At 48.0% G+C, this 22,382-nt stretch overlaps 2 protein-coding genes across 2 annotated transcripts; one reads left to right on the top strand and one right to left on the bottom strand.

Moving 5' to 3' along the window:
- The first annotated feature begins 1,533 nt into the window (after positions 1 to 1,533).
- On the top strand, positions 1,534 to 6,601 carry BAD (BCL2 associated agonist of cell death). The gene is made up of 4 exons (XM_063145780.1): positions 1,534 to 1,623; positions 3,728 to 3,925; positions 4,870 to 5,039; positions 6,061 to 6,601. The coding sequence occupies exons 2-4, from the start codon at positions 3,787 to 3,789 to the stop codon at positions 6,187 to 6,189; spliced, it is 438 nt and encodes a 145-aa protein (XP_063001850.1). The 5' UTR covers positions 1,534 to 1,623; positions 3,728 to 3,786; the 3' UTR covers positions 6,190 to 6,601.
- A 600-nt stretch (positions 6,602 to 7,201) lies between these two features.
- LOC134412085 (glyoxal reductase-like) lies at positions 7,202 to 8,956 on the bottom strand. Its single transcript, XM_063145861.1, has 2 exons — positions 8,899 to 8,956; positions 7,202 to 8,276 (listed from the first exon to the last, which is right to left on the bottom strand). The coding sequence occupies exons 1-2, from the start codon at positions 8,934 to 8,936 to the stop codon at positions 7,412 to 7,414; spliced, it is 903 nt and encodes a 300-aa protein (XP_063001931.1). The 5' UTR covers positions 8,937 to 8,956; the 3' UTR covers positions 7,202 to 7,411.
- Between the last annotated feature and the right edge of the window lie 13,426 nt (positions 8,957 to 22,382).

Raw genomic sequence — 22,382 nt, 5'->3', positions numbered from 1 at the left:
CTAACAGTATAGAGTCAGAACAAACTCAATATTTAAAAGCTATAGGGAAAAGAAAAGTTTTTAGCTGAGTTTTAAAAGCTGTGATTGAGTTTGTAGTTCTCAAGTGTTCTGGAAGAGCGTTCCAGGCGTAAGGGGCAGCAGAAGAAAAAGGACAAAGCCGAGTAAGGGAAGTGGAGGTCCTTGGGCAGGCGAGAAGCATGCAGTTATACTGTGACCAGATTTAAAAGAGGGTAGGGCAACATTATATTAATGCAGCATTCAGCATGTGGCTGAGCTCCTATTCATGTTCTACATTTTGTGTTAACGTATGATATTACTGCATCATACAAGATCAGACTGATATTGTATTACCGTATTTCTTCGATTCTAAGATGCACCTTTTCCCCCATATAAACATCTCTAAAAACGGGGTGCGTCTTAGAATCGTGGGTGCGTCTATTATTTCTTAGAATCAAAGCTTTTTTTCCGTTGGTGGTACTGAAATTAGTGTGCGTCTTGCAATTTATTTATTTATTTATTTATTTATTACATTTCTATACCGCCCAATAGCCGGAGCTCTCTGGGCGGTTCACAAACCGATTCTAAGACATCGATGGCGTCTTAGAATCGAAGAAATACGGTATATATATGTTATTTACATTTGTATTAACATAGTTTGATGCATCATTCAAGATCACGGTAATATTGTATTTTATATATGTCTTAACATAAGGTGACCCTATGAAAAGGAAGACAGGGCTCCTGTATCTAACAGTTGTATTGAAAAGGGAATTTCAGCAAGTGTCATTTGTATATATAGAGAACCTGGTGAAATTCCCTCTTCATCACAGCAGTTAAAGCTGCCCTCTTTTAAATCTGGTCGCAGTATAGCTCCTGCAGCTTTAACTGTTGTGATGAAGAGGAAATTTCACCAGGTGCGACATGCATACAAATGACACCTGCTGAAATTCCCTTTTCTATGCAATTGTTAAAGATACAGGAGCCCGGTCCTCCTTTTCATAGGGTCACCCTACTTAACATATTAATGCATCTTACCATTTCAGGCTGATATTGTATGAAAAAGTAAAAACATGAAAATTATATACCTATGGACATACCTGAAACAAAAACATGAAAATTATATACCTATGGATACACCTGAAACAAAACCATGTGCTTTTTGTAACTTCATGCCTGATGAAGAGATCTGAGGATCCCGAAAGCTTGCTCAATACGTCCTGCGTAAAATGTCCTAAAAGGCATGGCCTGAATTGGATCGATTTGGGTTTGGGGTTTTTTGTTTTCCCCTGGTGAAGCTTATTTTATTTTATGCACCCCTTGCTTTGGATCCAGTGGAAATGATCCTTGTGAAAGAAAGATGCAAAGAGGACCGAGGGGGTTAATTGCGCAGGGGATTGAGAGATCCCAGTTAATATCAATTAAACGAGGGAGGAGATTAAAGGGGAGGGAGTAAGAAGGTGGGAGGAGCCGAAGACAAAAAAAGAGGCGGGGTGTTGACGTTCCCAACCTTGATTGGACAGTGGCGGTGGCAATTCTCCATTGCCCAGGCGACTGTGGTTGGTTCTCCAGCAGGCTGTAAACAGGAGAAGGAAGAGAGAGAAAAGAGAAGCGACCCTTATTTAGGTAATTTGGGGTGGGGGGTTTAAGGGTGGCCAGAGGGGGGTGGGTGGGGGTGGGCTGGATGGGTTGGAAAGAGCAAGAAATGGGAGAAATTAATAACCATCATCCCAGGAGGGAAGGAGTTGAAGGTCTCCCAAGATCTGGGAAGGCAAAACGAGGAAGCAACCCTGAAATTTGGGAAGGATGAGCATGCAAGAAGGAAAATGCATATTGATTTTTAGGAAGGTGAAGACACCTCTTCTTGACTTACCTTTTTTAATTATGTTGTTTTCATGCTCTCTTGCTTTTAGAGTCCTTGTGTGTTTTTGTCTGGTGCCAAGGTCTTGCTGCTGTTGTTGTTTTTAAAATCGTTGCATTCTGTCTTGGTGGCTTTAAAACAAACAAGGTGGTATCTAGATGTTAATAATCAATAAATAACAAGAAACACAGCCACACATACCCGATTCAGTGGGTCAGGGAAGGAAGGAGTGCGAGAATGGAGGTAGAGAACAGGAGCATTGGAATTTGGAGTTATGGGGCAGGTCTTTGGAAGGAGACCGGCCTTGGAGGGGGGTCATGCATGCAAAGATTAAGCCCCCCAAAGATGGATGGGGGCTGCAAGAGACGCATGGAGCGGCGGTTGACTTATTCATGATAATGGCGGTAAAAGAGGTTTGCGAACCAATGCACGGTACGGGGAAATAACTTCCCCCTCCATCCAGTCTCTCAGAATGCTAGATTTTGGGGACTCCCCCGGTGAAATTGGTCAACAGCAGGGGTGGCAGGGACGAAGCTCCTGTTTGAAACCCTGGAGAGCCGCTGCTGCTGCCAGTCAGGGTCAACAATACTGGGCTAGGAGGACCAAGGGGATTGACTCAGTGTAAGGCAGCTTCCTATGTTGCTAAAACTCCACGCGATGCGTAATTAACCAATGGAATTCGCTGCCACAAGATACGGCTGCTAGCTTAGCAAGACTTAAAGGGGGATTAGCGAAGTTTTCAGAGGAGAACAGCTATTAACTGTACAGAACCTCCACGATCAAGGGCAGTATACCTCGAATACCAGTCTCTGGGGGTCACTTGCCAGAGAGGGCTATTGCCTGAATGCCCTGAATGTGATGTTCCCCAAAGTATCCAGTTTGCCACTGGGGAACATCAGATACTTGCCTGGACAGGCCTTTCTCCTGATACAGCGTGGCTCTTTTTTTGTACATAGTTATTTTAGTAATCTAGACAAGAACAACCCTGCAAGCTAGGCCAGTATTCTTATGTCCATATTGCTGGAGGAGGGTTTTGGAGGCAGCTAATGCCAAAAGAGAATAGTTTTGCCTTGGTGAGTCAATTTGAATTGGGGACTTCCTGGTTCTCAGCTGCTTAGTCACTACTTTAGCTTTCCGTCCTAGTTTTACTTATTCTTTAAGTCTTCTACTCCACCCCTCCTCCAAAAGGGCCACAGAGCAGCTTACCGTCTTAATCAAACAAATCCCAACAAAACAACCACAAAATCGTAATTCTGCCTACAGAATGTCCCTGGTTCATTCCCTGACATCTCCAGGTAGGGCTGGGAAAAACTCCAGCCCCCAAACCCAGAGAACCACTGCTAGTCAGTGGGCTGATATGCATGACACAATGGCCCGTTTTGGATTAATTTACCCACAAGGAGTTGCGGTGCACGCTGGCCCTGGATGGATATGCAGGCCCCAGCTGGGGGGTTGCCATGGCTTGTTGTGTTGTCCGAACCCAGGAGGTGGGGTTGTTTAACCGTCAAATAATAGACAATACAAGCTAGGCTGGAGCGTCCATATTCATAATGGCAGACGGCACATGCCACGGTGCCGAGGGTTAATTAAACCATGGTGGGCTGTCGTGTCACCAAACCAGGTCATTCTCTTCAGTCCTGGGCTCGATTAACCAATGGTTTGATTCAACGGCTGGATTCACACAACCCGCTAATCCTCGAGAACCCGTTTTGTTGGGTCGTTCAGGGTGGGTGGTTAACAAGCCACACTGCATGGATAACGAGCCACGTGCAAAAATATGTCCTGGGTTCAGACAACGTGCTAACCCATGGTTCAACAACCCAGAGTTTAATAACAACCCACACTCCATACTTCCTTCTTCCTCTACAGCTCGTCGGGGAGAGTGGCAAGTTGGGTGGGTGAGGGGGGGCCATGCCAGCCCCCTGACAATGTTCCAGATTGCCGAGTACCATGAAGATGACACTTTCCTGACTGGAGAGAAAGAACCGCAAGATTCCAAGCTGACCTGCCGGGGAGCCGCAGGAGGGGACAAGGAGTCAGGCAGCCCAGCTAGCCGTGAAAATCCAGGTTTGTGGGGTGGGATTTGGGCCACAACAAGCCCGTTCCCCCTTTGCGGGATCCACTTTGGGTTTTACTAGAATCCCGAGATCTGCCAGGTGCAAGTGACGCAGAATTATAGAATGGGGCGTCTCTGAGCTGAGACCACAGATTCGTTTTGAGTAACCGTAACCTCCCGGCCCTAAAATCACCCTAAAATCCGTTCCTGGTTTCTACAAACTATCAGTAGTCAAACCGAAGTGCGGAAGGAGACAGCTGGGAGTCAAAAAAAAAAAAAATCCTACAGGAAAGCACTCAGAGATCTACCAACCGATTATGCCCTGTCTTCTCCCCGCCGGTGCCCCATGTTACGGAGGGTATTCTTTGCAAGTGTGGTATTATTATTGTTATTATTATTTATTTATTTATTTATATAGCACCATCAATGTACATGGTGCTGTAGAGTAAAACAGTAAATAGCAAGACTCTGCCGCATAGGCTTACATTTTAATAAAATCATAATAAAACAATAAGGAGGGGAAGAGAATGCAAACAGGCACAGGGTAGGGTAAACAGGCACTGGGTAGGGTAAAACTAACACTATAAAGTCAGAACAAAATCAAGTTTTAAAAGCTTTAGGAAAAAGAAAAGTTTTTAGCTGAGCTTTAAAAGCTGCGGTTGAACTTGTGGATCTCAGATGTTCTGGGAGAGCGTTCCAGGCATAAGGGGCAGCAGAAGAAAATGGACGAAGCCGAGCAAGGGAAGTAGAGACCCTTGGGCAGGCGAGAAACATGGCATCAGAGGAGCGAAGAGCACGAGCGGGGCAATAGTGTGAGATGAGAGAGGAGAGATAGGAAGGAGCTAGACCGTGAAAAGCTTTGTAGGTCAACAGGAGAAGTTTATATTGGATTCTGAAGTGAATTGGAAGCCCCATTGCTGTATTGCTTGATTTCTTGCTTTCTCCCCCATGTCAGAGCTAAGACGCCGCATTGGATCAGACCCTCCTTTGCCGGATTCGGAAGCCCCAGATGAGCTGGGCGCTTTCCGGGCGCGCTCACGCTCTGCCCCACCCATTTTGTGGGCTGCTCAGCGGTACGGGCGGGAACTGCGCAGGATGAGTGACGAGTTCCACGGCGCCCTGCAGGTGAGGTTGGCGTAGCGCATAACCGCACGTTCCCCCGAGCGAAGGTTAACAGCTCTGGAATAAGCCAGCCTGTCAAACCATGGTTTGAAGTTGGTTTCATATCCTGGCTTGTTCTGCACCAACTTTGAACCAAGGTTTGATATCCCGGCTTGTTCCAAAGCTCTTAACCATGGTTTCCTGGGTTCAAGGAGATTATCATATTGAAGAGTGGTATAAGGAAATTTGGGATATAACTATTAATGATAAACTGACATGTAATATAAAGCTAAGAAAAGGTATAACAAATGTAAATGAATTTGAGGGAATTTGGAAACAGTTCCTAGAATATGTATTCTCTAAGGGGAGTGGAAAACCACCGCCAGAAGAAACAATGAGATTTTGGAAGCAGGAATAGATCCCGAAGGGTGGAGGGGAGCACTTATGTTATGTTATGTGATTATGTAAAAATGATAATTATAAATGTGGAATTGTAAGCAATTTATGTGTTTCAATTAGTATTATGTTGTTGTATTTTTTAAAATAAAAAAACTTTTAAAAAAAATTAAAAAAACAAGCCATGGTTTCCTGGTCCAGACAAAACAGGAAACTGTAGTTAGGGGAAGAATTCCCGCCTTGTTTGCTGGCTTGCGCGAGTGGGCTGTGCGTGGCCCTGCCACTTTCTCTGGAACCCACCCCTTTTCCGCAACGACTGATCATTGCGTGGTTCCCCAGATTTTGTGAAGTCCTCCCTCCCATTCTAAAATTCTGAAATGCCCCTCCTAAGACTTGGTTACTAGGACTAAGACCTTAAAGCTGAAACAGGCTGGTATTTTTTGTGATCTGGCCTACCCATTTTGCCTTTACTTCATCCACCACTGGAATTCAGCCCCCTCCCCGCCCGGGAGAGCTTCTTCAAAATGGAATCTGGCCTTTCCGCTGAAAGAGATTCAACGTCCCTGATGTAGTAGCTTGCAAAAGTGAGATAGGTGTGTGTGAGTGTGTGTGTAAGAAAGAGAATACTGCATCTCCCACTCTCTTACAGAAGCTGCCACGCCCAAAAAGCGCCGGGACCACGTTCCAAATGCAGCAAAGGTCTGGCTGGAAGGAGACTCTGCAATCGTGGTGGCGTCGAAATTCCCCGGGCAATGAGGGTCCCCGAAGCCCTCCGTGACGGTGTTGGGCTTCTAACACAGGGAAAGAAAGGGGATACACCTGTATGGTCAATTTGGCACATTTTCTTCACTGTGGTGTCCCCAAATATTTGGGGGCAGCGGGCATGGGTCATTCCTCAGCACTTCCATACCCACGTCCCCCAGAAATGTTCTCCTTCGATCTCACACTATAGTATGATGCGTAAGAAACTTACCTCCACGGGATCAATGCCTTTCTCACCTACTCCCACTTCCACTCAGACCATCCCACCCCCTAATTTTAAGGGGATCTTGTCCTGCCCTTTCTAAAGAGTCTACCTTTACAAAAGAAAGAAAGAACACTGTATTGAGTACTAATGTAAGAGGCCTATTTCCCCCACCCCCTTTAATGGAGAAATTTGTATGAGCTTTTATTAAATGTTGTTAATTATGGCTTACGGTGTATCATTGTCCGTCACGACAATTCAGGCTCACATGTACAGTTCTCCTAAAAAAACCCAGAGGCCATCAACAAGCGGGCCTTTGCTACATCGTAAAACAATTTCTCAATATTTAAATGCAAAAGGTTTCACAGAATTTGAATTCTTGTGCAATATCATTGCTTTAGAAATCCGTTTCTGGTTCCTGGTTATTTGGATAGAGGAGAGCAAATCTTATAGCTTTCATCCACTTCTTGGTGTTCTATTTTCCAAATTAAACACCAGTGCGGAATATCCCACATTATTGTTAATATTATTAATTATTACTTTATTATTTGAATTTCCTAGTCGCCTTTCTCATAAAAAATGACCCAAAGCAATTTGCAACAAAATTATTAAAACATACACAATATAAAACAGCTCAAAACAATTTCCATTAAGATACCAAAACATAAACAACCAAAACATAATTAAACAACCCAAACAGGGCATCTCCCCACTGATGCAAAAAAGCTCATCCTACGCTTTTGAACTTTTTTAATGAGAAAGGTGACTAAGAAATTCAAATTAAAAACTATTATTATTCTTATTACCCTACCAGGAAGCCCCCCTCCTTTGTTGCCATACTCTGAACTCCCCTCTGAGAAGGCACACAGAGGAGGGCCTCAGTTGTTGACTCTGGCGTATGGGTAGGTTCACACCAGGAGAGTTGCTTTTTCCAATTTGAAAAAAAAGACACCGTTTCAAATTTGGGGGAACGGTTGTATTTCAGACCCGGGTGGATATTCATTTCAGGACTAGGTCTGGCCTCAGCCCGGTGCTCCTAAGCCACGGCACTGGGGTCCCAGCAATGGCGTTTCCCACAATCCATAGCGCTCAGTTCTTCCACATCCGTCTGGCTCAAATCCCAGGTCCAGAGCTGGCTGTTTTCAGCCACACGGCTGGCGGACGCCGACTTGGGGATGACGCTGACGCCTTGCCGGAGCGCCCAGCGCAACAAGACCTGGGCGGGTGAACGCCCTTGCTGCGTGGCGATGTTCACCACCTCCGCCCGCCCCACCAGCTGGCCGGCCCCGAGTGACGAGTAGGCCTGTAAGTGGATGCCTTTCTGGTGGCAGAAGGCCAGCAGCTCCGACTGAGCCACTTCCGGGTGGAATTCCACTTGGAGGACTGCCGGAGGCACCCGGCAATCCGCCAACAGCTCCTCTAGGTGCCGGATGGTATAATTAGAGACGCCGATGGCCCGGAGTTTCCCGGCTTCGTGCAACTTCTCCAGGGCCCGCCAGCTCTGTTGCCGGCGTTCCCGGTTACCCGGATCCTGCTGGGGTCGGCCTTGTGTGCCTGGCCAGTGGATGAGATAGAGATCCAGATAATCGCAGCCCAGTTCCTCTAAGCTACGCAGGCAGGCTTTTTCAGCCAGTTCCCCTCCGTGGTCTTTCGGGCTCAACTTGCTGGTGAGGAAGACGTCGCCGCGAGCAAGACCGTGGCGCGGCAGCAGCTCGCCCAAGGCGCGCCCGATGGCGGCCTCGTTGCGATAGACAGCAGCTGTATCCACCAAGCGGTAGCCGTTCTCCAGGGCGGCGTCCAGGCTGAGCCGCACCGCCTCTTCGCCCTGCAGGCGGAAGGTGCCCAGACCCAAAAGTGGCATGGGCGCTCCGGTATTCAACCATACTGTGCGCTCCAGTGCCCTGGAAGGGACAGAAGATGGGGTATTAAGATCACAGAATCATAGAATAATAGAGTAGGAAGGGGCCTATAAGGCCATCAAGTCAGATTCCAGCTGGACATCAGGAAAAACTTCCTGACTGTTAGAGCAGTACGACAGTGGAATCAGTTACCAAGGGAGGTTGTGGGCTCTCCCACCCTAGAGGCCTTCAAGAGGCAGCTGGACAACCATCTGTCAGGGATGCTTCAGGGTGGATTCCTGCACTGAGCAGGGGGTTGGACTCGATGGCCTTGTGGGCCCCTTCCAACTCTGCTATTCTATGATTCTATGAAACACCTTGAGCCTGGGGAAGGCTGGTTTGAGAACTCTACTCACAGTGCAGGGCACGATCCTAAGCGGGTCTCCTCAGAAGGAGAGCCCCATTGAGTTCAGCAAGATGTACTCCCCAGATAAGGGTGCTTGGAAGAACCAGCAGGCTGAATAGGGAGCAGGGATCTGCACTCATGCAACCGCTTGTGCACTAATGGGAGCATTGGCTCGTGCAAACGCTTGTGCAAGGAGAGCGCAGGGCTCTGCCCCCTCGCCCTTGGGTCGCATGCACACGCTCAAAAACAGGGGGGTGCGACCCACGCCGGCCCCCTTACCAGGATCTAGGAAGAGGTTTGCGCTGCGCTGGCTGCATGGCGGGTCGATCACGCGCCGCAGGCGTGAGTAGGCGGGGTTTGGAGTCGGGATGGACGGCAGCTGCCGTCCAATCGGACAATGGAGGATAAGATCGAGGGCGTGGCTTTGGAAGGGGTGCAGTGGAGGCTGGTGGCTCCGATTCCAGTGGGGCTGTGAATCCACTCTGGTTTCAGCCAGAAGCAGCCGGAACTCCCAAGGAGCTATTCAAGATGCGGAACCCCAGTCCCTTAGCTAGCTCCTTCGGAGTTCTGGCTGGTTCTGACTGAAACCCAGAGTGGATTCGCAGCCCCACGGGAATCGGAGCCACCAGCCTCGGCTGAAAGGGTGGCATCTTGGAGACTGAAGGCGGCCGGAGGAGGGTGAAAGGGCACGTTGAGCTACGCCAGCCTTTCCCAACCTGGTGCCCTCCAGAGGTGTTGGACTGCAATACCCATCATCCAGGCGGGCTGTGGGTGATGGGAGTTGTAGTCAGACATGCCTGCAAAGTTGGGGAATGGTGGCATATGCGAGGGCATCGTTCATTGCATTCTGTCATTTGCACATCCTGCGTATGGTTCTTTTTTCTGTACAGGCCAGGGGGTTCCCAGAGAGGCATTTGGTTTGCCACTGTCGGAACCGAAGAAGACCCCTGATGCTGGATCAGGCCCAGGGTCCATCTAGTCCTGCATTCTGTTCCCACATTGGCCAAGCAGCTGTCAACCAGGGACCCACAAGCAGGACATGGGTGCAACAGCACCCTCCCACCCATGTTCCCCAGCAACTGGTGCCTCTGATCCTGAAGGAAGCATATAGCCATCATGACTAAAAGCTTTATCCGCCACGGATGTGTTCCTTTTAAAGCCATCATGACATCTTGTGGAAGTGAGTGGCATAGTTTCACTCTGCGCTGTGTGAAGAAATCCTTCCGTTGAAGGGGTCTGGAAACAAAGCCCTATGAAGAGAGACTGAAAGAACTGGGCATGTTTAGCCTGGAGAAGAGAAGATTGAGGGGAGACATGAGAGCACTCTTCAAAGACTTAAAAGGTTGTCACACAGAGGAGGGCCAGGATCTCTTCTCGATCCTCTCAGAGTGCAGGACACGGAATAACGGGCTCAAGTTAAAGGAAGCCAGATTCCGGCTGGACATCAGGAAAAACTTCCTGACTGTTAGAGCAGTATGACAATGGAATCAGTTGCCTGGTGAGGTTGTAAGCTCTTCCACACTAGAGGCCTTCAAGAGGCAGCTGGACAACCATCTGTCAGGGATGCTTTAGGGTGGATTCCTGCATTGAGCAGGGGGTTGGACTCGATGGCCTTGTAGGCCCCTTCCAACTCTGCTATTCTATGATTCTATGATCTGTCCCACCAATCGGCTTCATGGGATGATCCCTTTAGGCTCTAGTATTACAAAACAGGGAGAAAAATGCCTCCCCATCTTGCATATTTTTGTACACCTCTATCCCCTTAGCCTCCTTTTTTTCCAAGCTAAACAATCCCAGCTGTTGTAACCTTCCCTCCTAGGGGAGATGCTCCAGACCCTTGATCCTTTTAGTAGCTCTTTCCTACACTGTTTCCAGCTCTGAAATCTCTTTCTTTCTCTTTTTAAAAAGTGCTTCTTATATCCCTTAAACAACTTTCTTGGAATGCCCCAACAGAATCGCTAGCGGGCTCATTGATCACTCCTAACCCTGCTATCTCCTCCGCACGTCCTAATATAATTCTCCCCATTATTCTTTAACCAAATTACAGTTCCACCAGAAAGCCTTGGCACCGTCGAGCAGAGTTGTCCTTCCAATAAAATATCATCGGATACCGATTTGACAGATACCGGGAGAGGTCGTATAAGTTTAATACTTTTGGCAAAACTTCAATTCCAAACTCCCATCGCTGCCAAAAGTGTGTGCGGAGCAGAATGGGAGGCCATCTAAAACGAAAAGCAGAGTTTGGGTTACATTGGCAGTAAAGAACCAGCAGAGGGTGCAACACACCAAATTTTGGAGTGGGGGGGGAAATGTAATTTTGGGGATGGATTTGATGGTAGTGGGGAGAAATATATATTTACTACACACCTGCTCTATTTGGAGTGATCTCTCCAGCTTCCCTCTTCATTTTCTTTTTTCCTTCCCCCCTCCCTTCATTGCAACGACTTTCCTTCTCCACGCCCAGCACCCCAAAAAACTCCAGATCTTGTAAACTCGAAAGGCGCTTGCATCTGGAGGCAGAAGACCGACGCATCGAAAAGACTCCTTTCGGGAGGTGTTTTGATTTCTTGGAAGACGGAGCCCCCCCTTAATAACCTAATAACCTGATTTCCCAGCGGCTCCTTCCATCCAGAAGCAAATCTCCTCTCTACAACGCCGGAACACTTTCCGATGCGGCTGCAGAATTGGGAGGGTGGGGGGTGGAGTTCCAGGGAATCCATCCCCCCTTCTCTCCCCCACCCCCCACCCCAAAATGTGGTTCACCTTGGCAATCCCATGAATGGGTAAATCCCCCATAACTCAAGTTGTTACAAAACACAAATGCAAAAGGTTCTCTCCCCCCCCCCCCCCACGGCCATTATAACCTGCTGGCTGTGTGTATTTGTGATCCTTTTTGCTTTCTCTGTATAGGTGTATGTGTGTATATATATATATATATATATATATATGAGTTTAGACAGTGCAGATCTTTGCAAAATTGGGCATTTTCTTGGGGGGGGGGAGGATTTGAGAGCAGGGAGCACATCGGGACAATGCTGATAACATAACAACACCCACCCCCCCCGTGCTCCAGCTCTGTTTCCCTGGGCTCCTTCCAGCCCCCTCTTTCTTGGCATGGAAAGCTAACAGAAAGAAATTGCAGCCAGAGAAAGGAGACGGCGTGCCTGGAATACAGAGCTAGCCAGCGAGCCTTTCCCCCCCCCCCACTCCCCACCCCCACCCCGCGAAGGGGCGAAGGCAGCGGCTAGTTGGCTGGCATAATAAATAGCCTTTCCTACAGAGCGCCTCCTGAAGGCACAGACTGGAACTGAAGGGGGTATTTTGATCATGGGGCAGGGGGGGAGCTTCCCCCCCCTCTTCTCTGCTCTCCACCCCCATCCCATACTCCTGTCCCTGAGATTTGGGAGGAGAAAGAGACCCAAGCTGTTGTGGCCGTCAAAAGATGCGCCCGGGAGGCAGCGGAGGCTGGTGGCTCCGATTTAGGTGGGGCTGTGGACCCATTCTGGGTTTCAATTAGAACAGGCCAGAATTCTAAAGGGGCTGTCCAAGGGGATGAAACCTAGCCCCCAAATGGGTTCAGCACCCTGGATAACTCCTGACTGAAACCCAGAATGGATTCACAGCCCCACCAAACTCGGAGCCACCAGCCTTCACAAATTGCAGCCTCAAACCGCTGGGTTTTCCTCGGTGGCTGATTAATCCCGACCCACACACACAAACACACACACACACACACACACACACACACACACACACACACACACACACACACACCCTTCCAATGATGGCCATCATTTTGGACGGCTTTAAAAGAGAATTGGACCAGTTCCTGGAGGAGAAGGCTCTCAATGACTACAAGTCCTCCGGCATCCGTTGCAACACGCCCAGGTGCAGCGGTTGCTGGGGAACATGGGCGGGAGGGTGCTGTTGCACTCCTGTCCTGCCTGGAGGTTTCTTATTGGGGTAGCTAGTTGGCCACTGCGTGAACAGAATGCTGAACGAGATGAACCCTGGGTCCGATCCAGCACAGCGCTTTTTATGTTCTCCCCATCTATATAAGAATACAGTAATCCTTGTACAGGATCCAGCAGGTGGATTCCTGCCCTGAGCAGGGGGTTGGACTCGATGGCCTCACAGGCCCCTTCCAACTCTACTATTCTCTGATTCTGGTGGAATTAGGTTCCTGGTTCTAAGTGATGGGGGTAGGCGATTGGGTCCCCAGAACTAGGGACTAGATTCCTTCTTATTGCTCAGCGAGGGAGGGGGGATTGGGGTCTCCAACACCTAGAAGTAAATCAATCAATCCATTTTAACTTGGTGTTTTAAATTTGTAATTTTGCATTGCTGCTGTTTTGATCTGGTTGAGCTTTTTATATTGTATTTTATATTATGGTTTTATACTGTTGTTTTATACTTTGAATGTTTTTCATTTTTGTGAACCGCCCAGAGAGCTCCGGCTATTGGGCGGTATAGAAACGTAATAAATAAATAAATAAATAAATAAATAAATAAATAAAAAAAAATAAAAACAAGAAAGACTCAAGCCCACCCACCTGGCCCATAGAAAAGCCCCCAATTCTTGCCTCTTCTCCCCCCTCAAGCCAAGGTCTGCCCTTTTTTCTTTTTTTCTTTTTGCTCTCCTGCCCCCCCCCCCCCCGGGGGGGCCCCTTCCTTCCCTCCTTTCTTTCTTTATTTTTGCTTCTGGCGCTGCCACACATCAACCACACGCCCTCCCAGGACAAAATCGATCGGCCAGCTGATGGATGCCTGAACCATGGCTCCCTCGTCTGATTGAGGCTGCTGTTGGTGTCTGGGATAGATAGATGGATGGATGGGTTGTTTTTTGGGGGGATACCATGGCAGGAAGGAAGAGGAGGAGGAGGAGGAAGAAGAAGATCTAGGCTAAGAGATAGCAGATTTAGGAGCAGCAACATCCCTCTCTCTCTCTCTCTCTCTCTCTCTCTCTCTCTCTCTCTCTCTCTCTCTCTCTCTCTCTCTCTCACCCCCCCTCCCGCCGAGCCACCACTCCATTGCAGGAGCTGCGCGCGGTCCTCACCCCCCCACCCCCCCACCAGGCACTCCAGGGTGGAGCAAGGCAGACGCTGCTGGTCGCATAAGCAGGAGCGTCTTGCCAGTGCCAGGATCTGGTGGGAAAAGGGGGGGCACGCTGTTTTGCTGCCATCCCAGCACCCTCTCTTCTCTCCCCCCCCCCCCAGCCTGGTCTATTAGATCCGCAAAAGAGGGCAAAGCAGGCTGGAGGGGGGGGTGGAAGGACACACACACGGATAGAGAGGAGGCAGAGAGAGAGAGAGAGAGAGAGAGAGAGAGAGAGACATCAGCTCGCATCCACCATGGACTAGAGATCTGAGCCGACAACTCAGCGGCCCCCCCCCCCAAAAAAAATCTTCTTTGCACGGCGAGGAATAACGCCTCTCGTCTCATTGCGTGTCTGCCAAGACCTTCTGACAACTAGGTAAGTGATGGTGTCTCTGTGTGTGTCGGGGTGGAGGGGGAGAGACTTTGAATGGGGAGGGGGGTCGTTAGGAGTAGAAAGGGGAGGGCTCTCTTGCAGCTTGGGGTTGATCCGGATGCAAGGCGCATTCAGGTGCAAATAGAGCCAGGTGCAAACGCATCCCATCTCTTTTATCCCTCTCCCCACCCGCGGAGAAAAGTTGCATGGAGATAGATTCCGGGTTGTGGAATGTGTGTGTAATAGGAAAGGATGCAAATGGAGCAAAACCCTGCATTCCGACGTGTTTGGGTTAAGAGGCATGGGGTGTGTGTGTGTGTGTGTTCAAATATGGGGGGGGGAGCGGTTCAGTCGTGGGGGAGGCAGAAAACAAGGCAGAGGGGTTTATATCCAATGTTGGTGCAACTTAAGTCCCATTCCTTTCAGTGGGACTGCTCTAAGGAAGGCCAGCATGGGCTAGTAGCCCAGGAAGGCTTGAAAAGAGAAAGTCAGGTTATTTTTTTAAAAAAGGAAGAAGCAGCAAAAGACAAACCAGAACTGGCTAATCTCTCTGGGGAGGGGGGGTGTTAAAGAAAACTAGAGAGAGAAAAACTGGGGTGGTTAAAATGGTTTTTTTGGGTTTTTTTAGTATTTTACCTCGAGAAGAGACAGGTCCCACCACCATTTTCTAGGTCTCCCCGGATTTGGCTAACACGCTTCATGCATTTTTCATGGTGCGAAATGAACACAGAGAAGTTTTGGGGTTCAGCAATGACAGTCACCCCTTTTCTCCTTTCCCAAACACAGACTGCAGATTCCTGGGCCCTGCCTTCTCATTGCTGATTCTCCCACCCCACCCCATCCTACACACACACACACACACACACACACACCTTAAAACAACAGCCACAGCAAGAACCCTCTGTCCAGGAATTACTTCTGCGGGAGCTTTTCATACCAAAGATTTCCTTCTCCTCCTTCACACTTCCTTCCCCCCCCCCTCAAGAAAACTCTGTATGAAATGAGGTTGCGGGTTTTTGAGGCGGGGTGGGTGGGTTTGGAAGGTTCCTGCCTCCCCATCTAAGGGACACAAGCAACAGAGCTCAGATAGAACTGCACCACCACAGGAGGGCTGGGGGGAACAGGGAGCATTGAGCACGTGGGCGCACTGCCTGGCACCGAAAGGGGCACGCTTGCACTGCCATGCACGAGGTGCACGGCTTGGCGTCGTGTGCTTGGCTACAGCGGCGGGTATGCATGCTTGAGGGATTCTCCGGGGGTGGGGGGTGCAGGGAAGACGGCGCATTCACACAAACAAGAAGGCACTGGCTGAGATCAGGTTGTGCGAAGGCTCGAGGGTGGTTGGTTTGCTCACGAGCAAGCGCACGGCTGGCACTGCAGCGCCGATTGAGTGTGTCGGGGTGCCACGCATCTAACTCTGACGTTCGCTGCATACTAACCGATGCACGTCGCCACCTGTGTCTGTGTGTGCGCGCACACATTTGCGCATGCATAGGAACATTGGAAGCTGCCTGACACCGAATCAGACCCATTGGTGTATCTCACCCAGTACTGTTGACACTGACTGGCAGCAATGGCTCCCCCGGGGTTTTTTCCAGCTCTACCTGGAAACGCCGGGGATTTAAACCTGGGACCTCCTGCATGCAAAACACGTACTTTACCACTGAGCTACTGGTTGATATCAATAGCCTCAGACCACAGGGTATTGAGACTCCTCAAAACTGGAGAGAGGGGGGATGCGAGAAGGCCCAAACCATGCAAAACAAGAGTATAGTCTGCAAACATGCAACGTTCAAGAGATTCATGCATGTCAGAGAGAAAAGGCCATCATCTGAATGGCTAAAAGCGTGCACATGTATTTATTTAAAAAACCCACAACCACCAAATTTGCACCAGGTTGTGGGAGTTCAAAAGGGCATGGAAAGAGAGGCACCCGTTTTCTTGGCTCTGCCCAATGTTCCGGGGGCAGGCCCCACATGGCCGGGTGCCGGATGGACAGGACGCCGGTGGCTGCGTCCCAACCAGTAGCTACCCTGCCAAGGTGTCCCCGTTCTGCCAAAGAGCCTTGGGCGTATGTCCCTTCCCCCAGGGGACTTCTCGGGATGGCGTGGCCGTAGTAGCTGGCACTGCCAGTACACAAGGATAGGAGCTGGCATGTGCTGGCATATACACCCACGTATCTGGAGCAAATGCGTCTTTCCTATCCCATCCCTGGACTTTCTGTGCCTCACTCCGCAGGCTCATGCAGCTTGGCCCCAGGACCTGTTTTTCAGGGTCAGCGTCCAGTGTTGGTGTGCCAAAGGAGAGTGTATCTGAGCATGTGTAAAATACCCATCCACTGTTGCCTGGCGAGGCAACAAGGATTCCTGGATGAGGGAGGACTCCTGGATTACATGGCGTGACAATGTAATCCAGGAGTCAAGAAACTAAGCCCTGCAGAAACAGACCCTCTGTGCTCAGGCATCAGTTGCGCATGGATGCGTCTTGCACATGCTCAGCTCCTTCGCACCCATGCATCTGTATGCCTGTTTGTGTTCCACTGCTTGTGAGTCTTTTTCCACCCCTTTTGCTAACCCCTGCCACACTTCCCGTGCGCTCCTGAACCACTAGCCACTGAGTTGTTAATTTATTACAGGTGCATGCATGCGCACTGGAAGCACATGTCTGCCCATCCACAGGGAGCATTTTTCCTAAGCCTCAGGCTGCCCGTTCTCACAAACCGCTTGCCTGTCCATGTGCTCGCTTCGCCTCAGAACGTCGCCTTTGCGCACTTACGAAGCGCATGCTGGCGCACTGATGCTGCTGCCCTCCACGACTGAACCTTGTCCTTCCATTTCTTTCCTGCTTCACACTTCCTGGGTTTCCGGCATTACTAGCTGTGCAGAAAATTGCACACCCACTGCACCAGTAATAAAAAGTGAAAATACAGGCGGTGGAAAGCGTGTTAAAATCAGAGGGTTGTGCTGCAGCGCCATTAGATCAAGACTTTGGGGCAGATGCGCAGGGTCCCTCTCAACAGAATAGTTTTTATAGAGACATCCGTGTCGGGACAGGAAGTGCGAGGAAAGGCTGGCTGACCTCCCAGCAGGAGGGCAAACAGAAGGAGAATAATGAGGGAGGGGAATCGTTCTTCTGACCCCCACCCCCCACCCCCACGACCCAGTACAAATAGTAGCGATGGATTAATGACGGGGATTACAATGCCAGATTGCCAAACCAAATGGGCACAAGGGCCGATTTAGGACAGAGATGTATTGGGAGGGAGGATACGGAACTTGGGACCATGAAAACAGTCCAGGCTGGGGGATATAGGCGTCTCTATCTCGCTAGCGTCTTGCACAGTGAGTGAGGGCCGAGCATCAATCATCCACAGGAGCTGCACGGGGGAAGATTTTCCAGAAATGTCCCCAAACTAGGCAAAGAAGTTACAAACAGTTCCTACTTTCCCATCCCTCCTAATTGAATTGAACTCCCCTAATTTAACCACGTCTCAGAGCCACCAGCAGGAGGCTAGGAGGCAAGCTACGAACTAAGATGACCCTAGTTCAAATCTTACCATAAATTCACTGGGCGGCCTTATCCTTTCGATCCTGTTTGCAGCGGGGGTGACAATGACACTGCCCTTCCTTACAGGGTCGTTGTAAGGATTGCTGAGATAAGATATAGTGAAGGGCTTTAAACAGTATTTTTTTTTAAGTGCAATTAGTGAATTAATTACTCTTAAAATCTGCCCAGCTGGGTTTTCTTTTTCATAGCACACCTCCCCTTCCGTGCTTTCTTTTAAAGCTACTTAGCGTCAATAGGAAATCAATCCACTGGAGTAACGTTCTGGAGGGAGGAATTCCATCCGCCAGGAATAAACAACGAAATGGAAAACCATTTATGTTGTGCGGTCTGTAAGCTCTAGTACTTAATGCTGTTGTGTCGGGGCTGTCTGGGTACTTAGTGGAGCGGGAATGCACTCTCAGCAAACCCATGATCCTCCTCCTCTTCATTTCATCCTCACGACAACCCTGTGAGGTAGCTTAGGCTGGTAATAACCACCGCCTGATATTTTTCTTCCCCAAAATGTTTATAGGGGGAAGACATGAGAGCAGCTTTTCCCCAATGGGTGCCCTCCAGATATATTTATTTATTTATTTATTACATTTTTATACCGCCCAATAGCCAAAGCTCTCTGGGCAGTTCACAAAAATTAAAACCACAACAAAACAACCAACAGGTTAAAAGCACAATTTCAAAATACAGTATAAAAAGCACAACCAGGATAAAACCACGCAGCAAAATTGATGTAAGATTGAAATACAGAGTTAGATCAGTAAAATTTGAATTTAAGTTAAAATTAAGTGTTAAAATACTGAGAGAAGAAAAAGGTCTTCAGCTGGCGATGAAAGGAGTACAGTGTAGGCGCCAGGCGGACCTCTCTGGGGAGCTCATTCCACAACCAGGGTGCCACAGCGGAGAAGGCCCTCCTCCTACAATTTTGTAATACAATTCCCACCGTCTCCAGCTTGCTGGTTGAGCATCCTGAGAGTTTATTTTTATTTATTTATTGCATTTCTCTACTGCCCAATAGCCGGTGTTCTCTGGGAGGCTCACAACAATTAAAGCCACAAAATGCAATATAACATTTAAAAGTTTGAAACTACAGTATAAAAGTAAAGCCAAAATAAAACCTAGCAACTATGCAGTGATTTAAAATGCAATTAACAGATTTAAGACAACAGAACTAAAAGACTAAAATTCCTGGGAAAATAAGAAGGTCTTTGTCTGGCACCGAAAAGAGGACAACATAGGTGCAAGACGAGCCTTTCTGGGAAACTCATTCCACAACAGGGGAGCCACTACAGAAAAGGTCCTATTTTTGGTAGCTATCTGCCTCATCTTCTTTGGCAGGGGCTCTTGGGGAAGGATGGTTGAAGATGATCTTAGGGTCTGAGCACGTACACATGGGAGAATAGGGGCCATAGCTCAGAGTGATAGTACATCTGCATCAAGGTCCCAGATTCAATCCCTGGCATCTCCAGGTAGGGCAAGGAAAGGAATCCCGCCTGAAACCCTGAAGAGTGTCTGCCAGTCAGTCTAGACAATACTGAGCTAGATGGATCAATAGTCCGACTCAGTATAAGGTAGCTTCCTACATTCAGCCAGTGCAGATGGAAAAGTTGCCATCGAAACCACCTGGAGGGCACCAGGTTGGGGAAGACTGGCGGAGGAAATCAAATACAAAACATGTACTTTGTGGTTCTAATCGCTGTGAACTACCCAGAGAGCTCTGGCTTTGGGGAGGTATAGAAATGTAATAAATAAATAAAATAAATAAATCAAGGCACGAAACAGAGAAATTTGTCTCCCTGTTTTCTGAGTTGGGATAAGGTTGAGAATTGGGTGGATTCCCACAATCGTCACTTCTGTTTATTTCCCTCTCTTGCATTCCCCAATTCCCACGCCTGGCAATCAAATGTAAATCCACACTTGGTTAATGATAAAATTAATATTTTAGTATTCATAAAGTGCCTTAGCCTCTGGCAGCCCTATAACCATTGGGTTTTAAAAGGACAAGGCCTGCCCGCAGACGTTAGGATCCAGCAACGCTTGACTTTTACGATGCCCGTTTGATTTCTCTCCTCCGCTTCCCATACCAAATGAGCCATAAGGCGCCGGCCACGTCTTCTAGACAAAAAGGTGCTTGCTGAACTCTGCAATCGCCTCTTCCCCTGATCTGGCGAATGCATTTGTAAACTGGCTGTAATTTCTTTTCTTTAAAAACACACACACCGCACAGTTCAAGCCTATGCATGTGTATTCAGACGTAATTCCCATTAAGCAAGTGGCTAAAGGATTGTAGCTAACGTTTAATCGAATGTTTCATCCTACAGTGGATCTGTTTGTATTATTTATTACAGGACTGAAATGAATTCACCAGCAACTGCGATTTTTAATTATTGGAGTGGGGCGGGGGGGGGGGGCGGTTCTTGTTGTAGAGTAAGGAAAAACAGGGCGATGGCATTTTGTGTCATGGCCACGCTCTGCAATGCCTGCCCACCAGAGGCAAAATGCATCCATCCTTAACTTCTACAGACTTGGGAGAGGAGGTTGTCAACTGGAAATCAAATCTGTGCAACGTTTTAAAAGGCAGCCCTGACGGCTGCCAAGCAGGCAAAGACAGGGCAAAGATGAACCAGGTTAACATGTAAGGAAATGAGAGCTGTACTGGATCTGATCTAAAGTGCATCAAGTCCAGCCTCACACAATGGCCTCAGCTAGAAAGGCCTGAGACGTCAACAAGCAGGACATGGGGAAACAGCACCTTTACCTCCCCTCGCTGTTTCGCCCCCAAGAACCTGGTATTCTGTGGTAGACTGCTATCCAAACCAGTTGCTGCTTCTTGTACCAACTTCAGCCATATGCGAGAGGTTACTTAACTTTGCTCAGAGCCTTTCAGCATGATGTTTTTATTGTGTAGTCTTGATTTCTCACACAGTACTTTGCAAGTCTTTCGTCATCCCCCAGGTCCTCTCCTGTGTTTTGTAGCTATTATCACGTGTGTTTTTCCTAATGAGGAAAGTCTAGTGTTACTTAAAAATGGCAGAATGAGAGTCTCTTGTAGTTGTGCAATTCTGCTATACCACAGCACCATCTAGTGGTTGTATAATGAAACCTATAGAAAAGCAGAGAACGAAATCCCCCAGAAAAAAAGCACGTGTAAATAGGAGCCGACCTTAATTCCGCAAAGAATCCAGAAGCAGAAGCCTTGGTAAAAATGTGGGATAAAAGCCTTATGTAGAAATGCTCTCACAAAAACAAGGAAGGGAAAGGGCAGGCTAGAATTGTCAAATTATTTTGACAGTATGATGAAAGAGGGAGGAAAAACTGTCCAGTTTTCCCAGATCAAGCCTCATTTTAAACTATCCAGTTTTCCCAGAACACGCCTCATTTTAAATACTAGGGATGAGCAAGGTCTGGACTCCAACTCCCATCAACATCAGCTGACAGCCAGGAATGCTGGGAATTGTAGTCCGTCTATATCTGGAGGGGCACAGGTTGTCCACTCCTGTAATAAATAGATCGAGATTGGTTGTCTACCACAAGGATGGTCAGAAGATAGTTTTGGATCTATTGCTATATCTCTGAATGATTTGCAGTAGATCAGCAAGGATTTCTGACTCCCATTTGTTTCACAGTAGCAACACTAAAATGACACACAAACATACCCCAAACGGACTATACTGCTGAAATGAAGAAAGCTTGGGGTCACCGGGAGTGAGTTTTTATGCAGAACATAAATGGTGATCTCTGTTCAGTTCTGGAACTCAAAACAAATTCCTGGGTTCTGCATTCTTTACTTTTGTCTTTTGTCCCAGGCTTTCGTTGGTGGATCTGGGGAAGTCAAGTAAAACACACACACACACACACACACACACACACACACACACACACACATATACACATACACACACACACCTAGGGTGACCATATTTTGGAAACCAAAAAGGAGGACAACATGGTCGCCATGTTAAAATTATTTTTTAAAAATAATTTTAAAACCTTAAACTTTTTTTTTTAAATCCTAAAACTCAATGGTTGGACAGATCTGTTTCAAACTTGGCATATCTAAAGTCCTTGTTAAGAGCAATCATGGTGCCAAGTTTCATCTCTTTATCTTTAAAAATATATATTTTAAAAATAATAATAATTAAATCCTCAAATTTTAAAAAATTCCTAAAAAATCAATGGATGAACAGATCTGTTTCAAATTTGGTATGACTAAAGCCCTTGCTAAGAGCTACCATCGTGCCAAGTTTCATGACTTTATCTTAAAAAATGACGGGGCTATAAGCATTTTTGTTAATTGCCATTAGTGCTGCTCTTTGGGGAAAAAAATCCCCCTCCCGGATTTGTCATCAAAAACCCGGGCAAATCCGGTCATATGGTCACCCTACACATGCCTGAAGCTGATCCTATAAGGCTGAGGGGGAAAAAACTAGGATGGTTAAAAGTAGATATCTTTCCCTCCCATTGCTTCCTTTCAGTGGATATTTCTGAGAAGGTTAAGGATTCGAATACATCTCAGTGACTACAAATATTGAATCAGAATGTGGTAGTTGTTCTGGATTAATGAATGGGGGCACAGGGGTGTGATCTTTCACTGGTGCCGTGTGTGTGTGTGTGAGAGAGAGAGAGAGAAGGAGAGGCAAAAAATAGCTCCTTCTATTCCTGGGACTGGCAGGGGTGGAGAGAATGGAATGTATTTATCGGCATCAGTCCGTGGCAGTGGCGTAGGAAGGGAACA

Source organism: Elgaria multicarinata, chromosome 21 (genome assembly GCF_023053635.1).
Source record: "Elgaria multicarinata webbii isolate HBS135686 ecotype San Diego chromosome 21, rElgMul1.1.pri, whole genome shotgun sequence".
Taxonomy (NCBI): domain Eukaryota; kingdom Metazoa; phylum Chordata; class Lepidosauria; order Squamata; family Anguidae; genus Elgaria; species Elgaria multicarinata.
The sequence above is the reverse complement of the archived record's forward strand: the minus strand, read 5'-3'. Positions and strand labels throughout refer to the sequence as shown.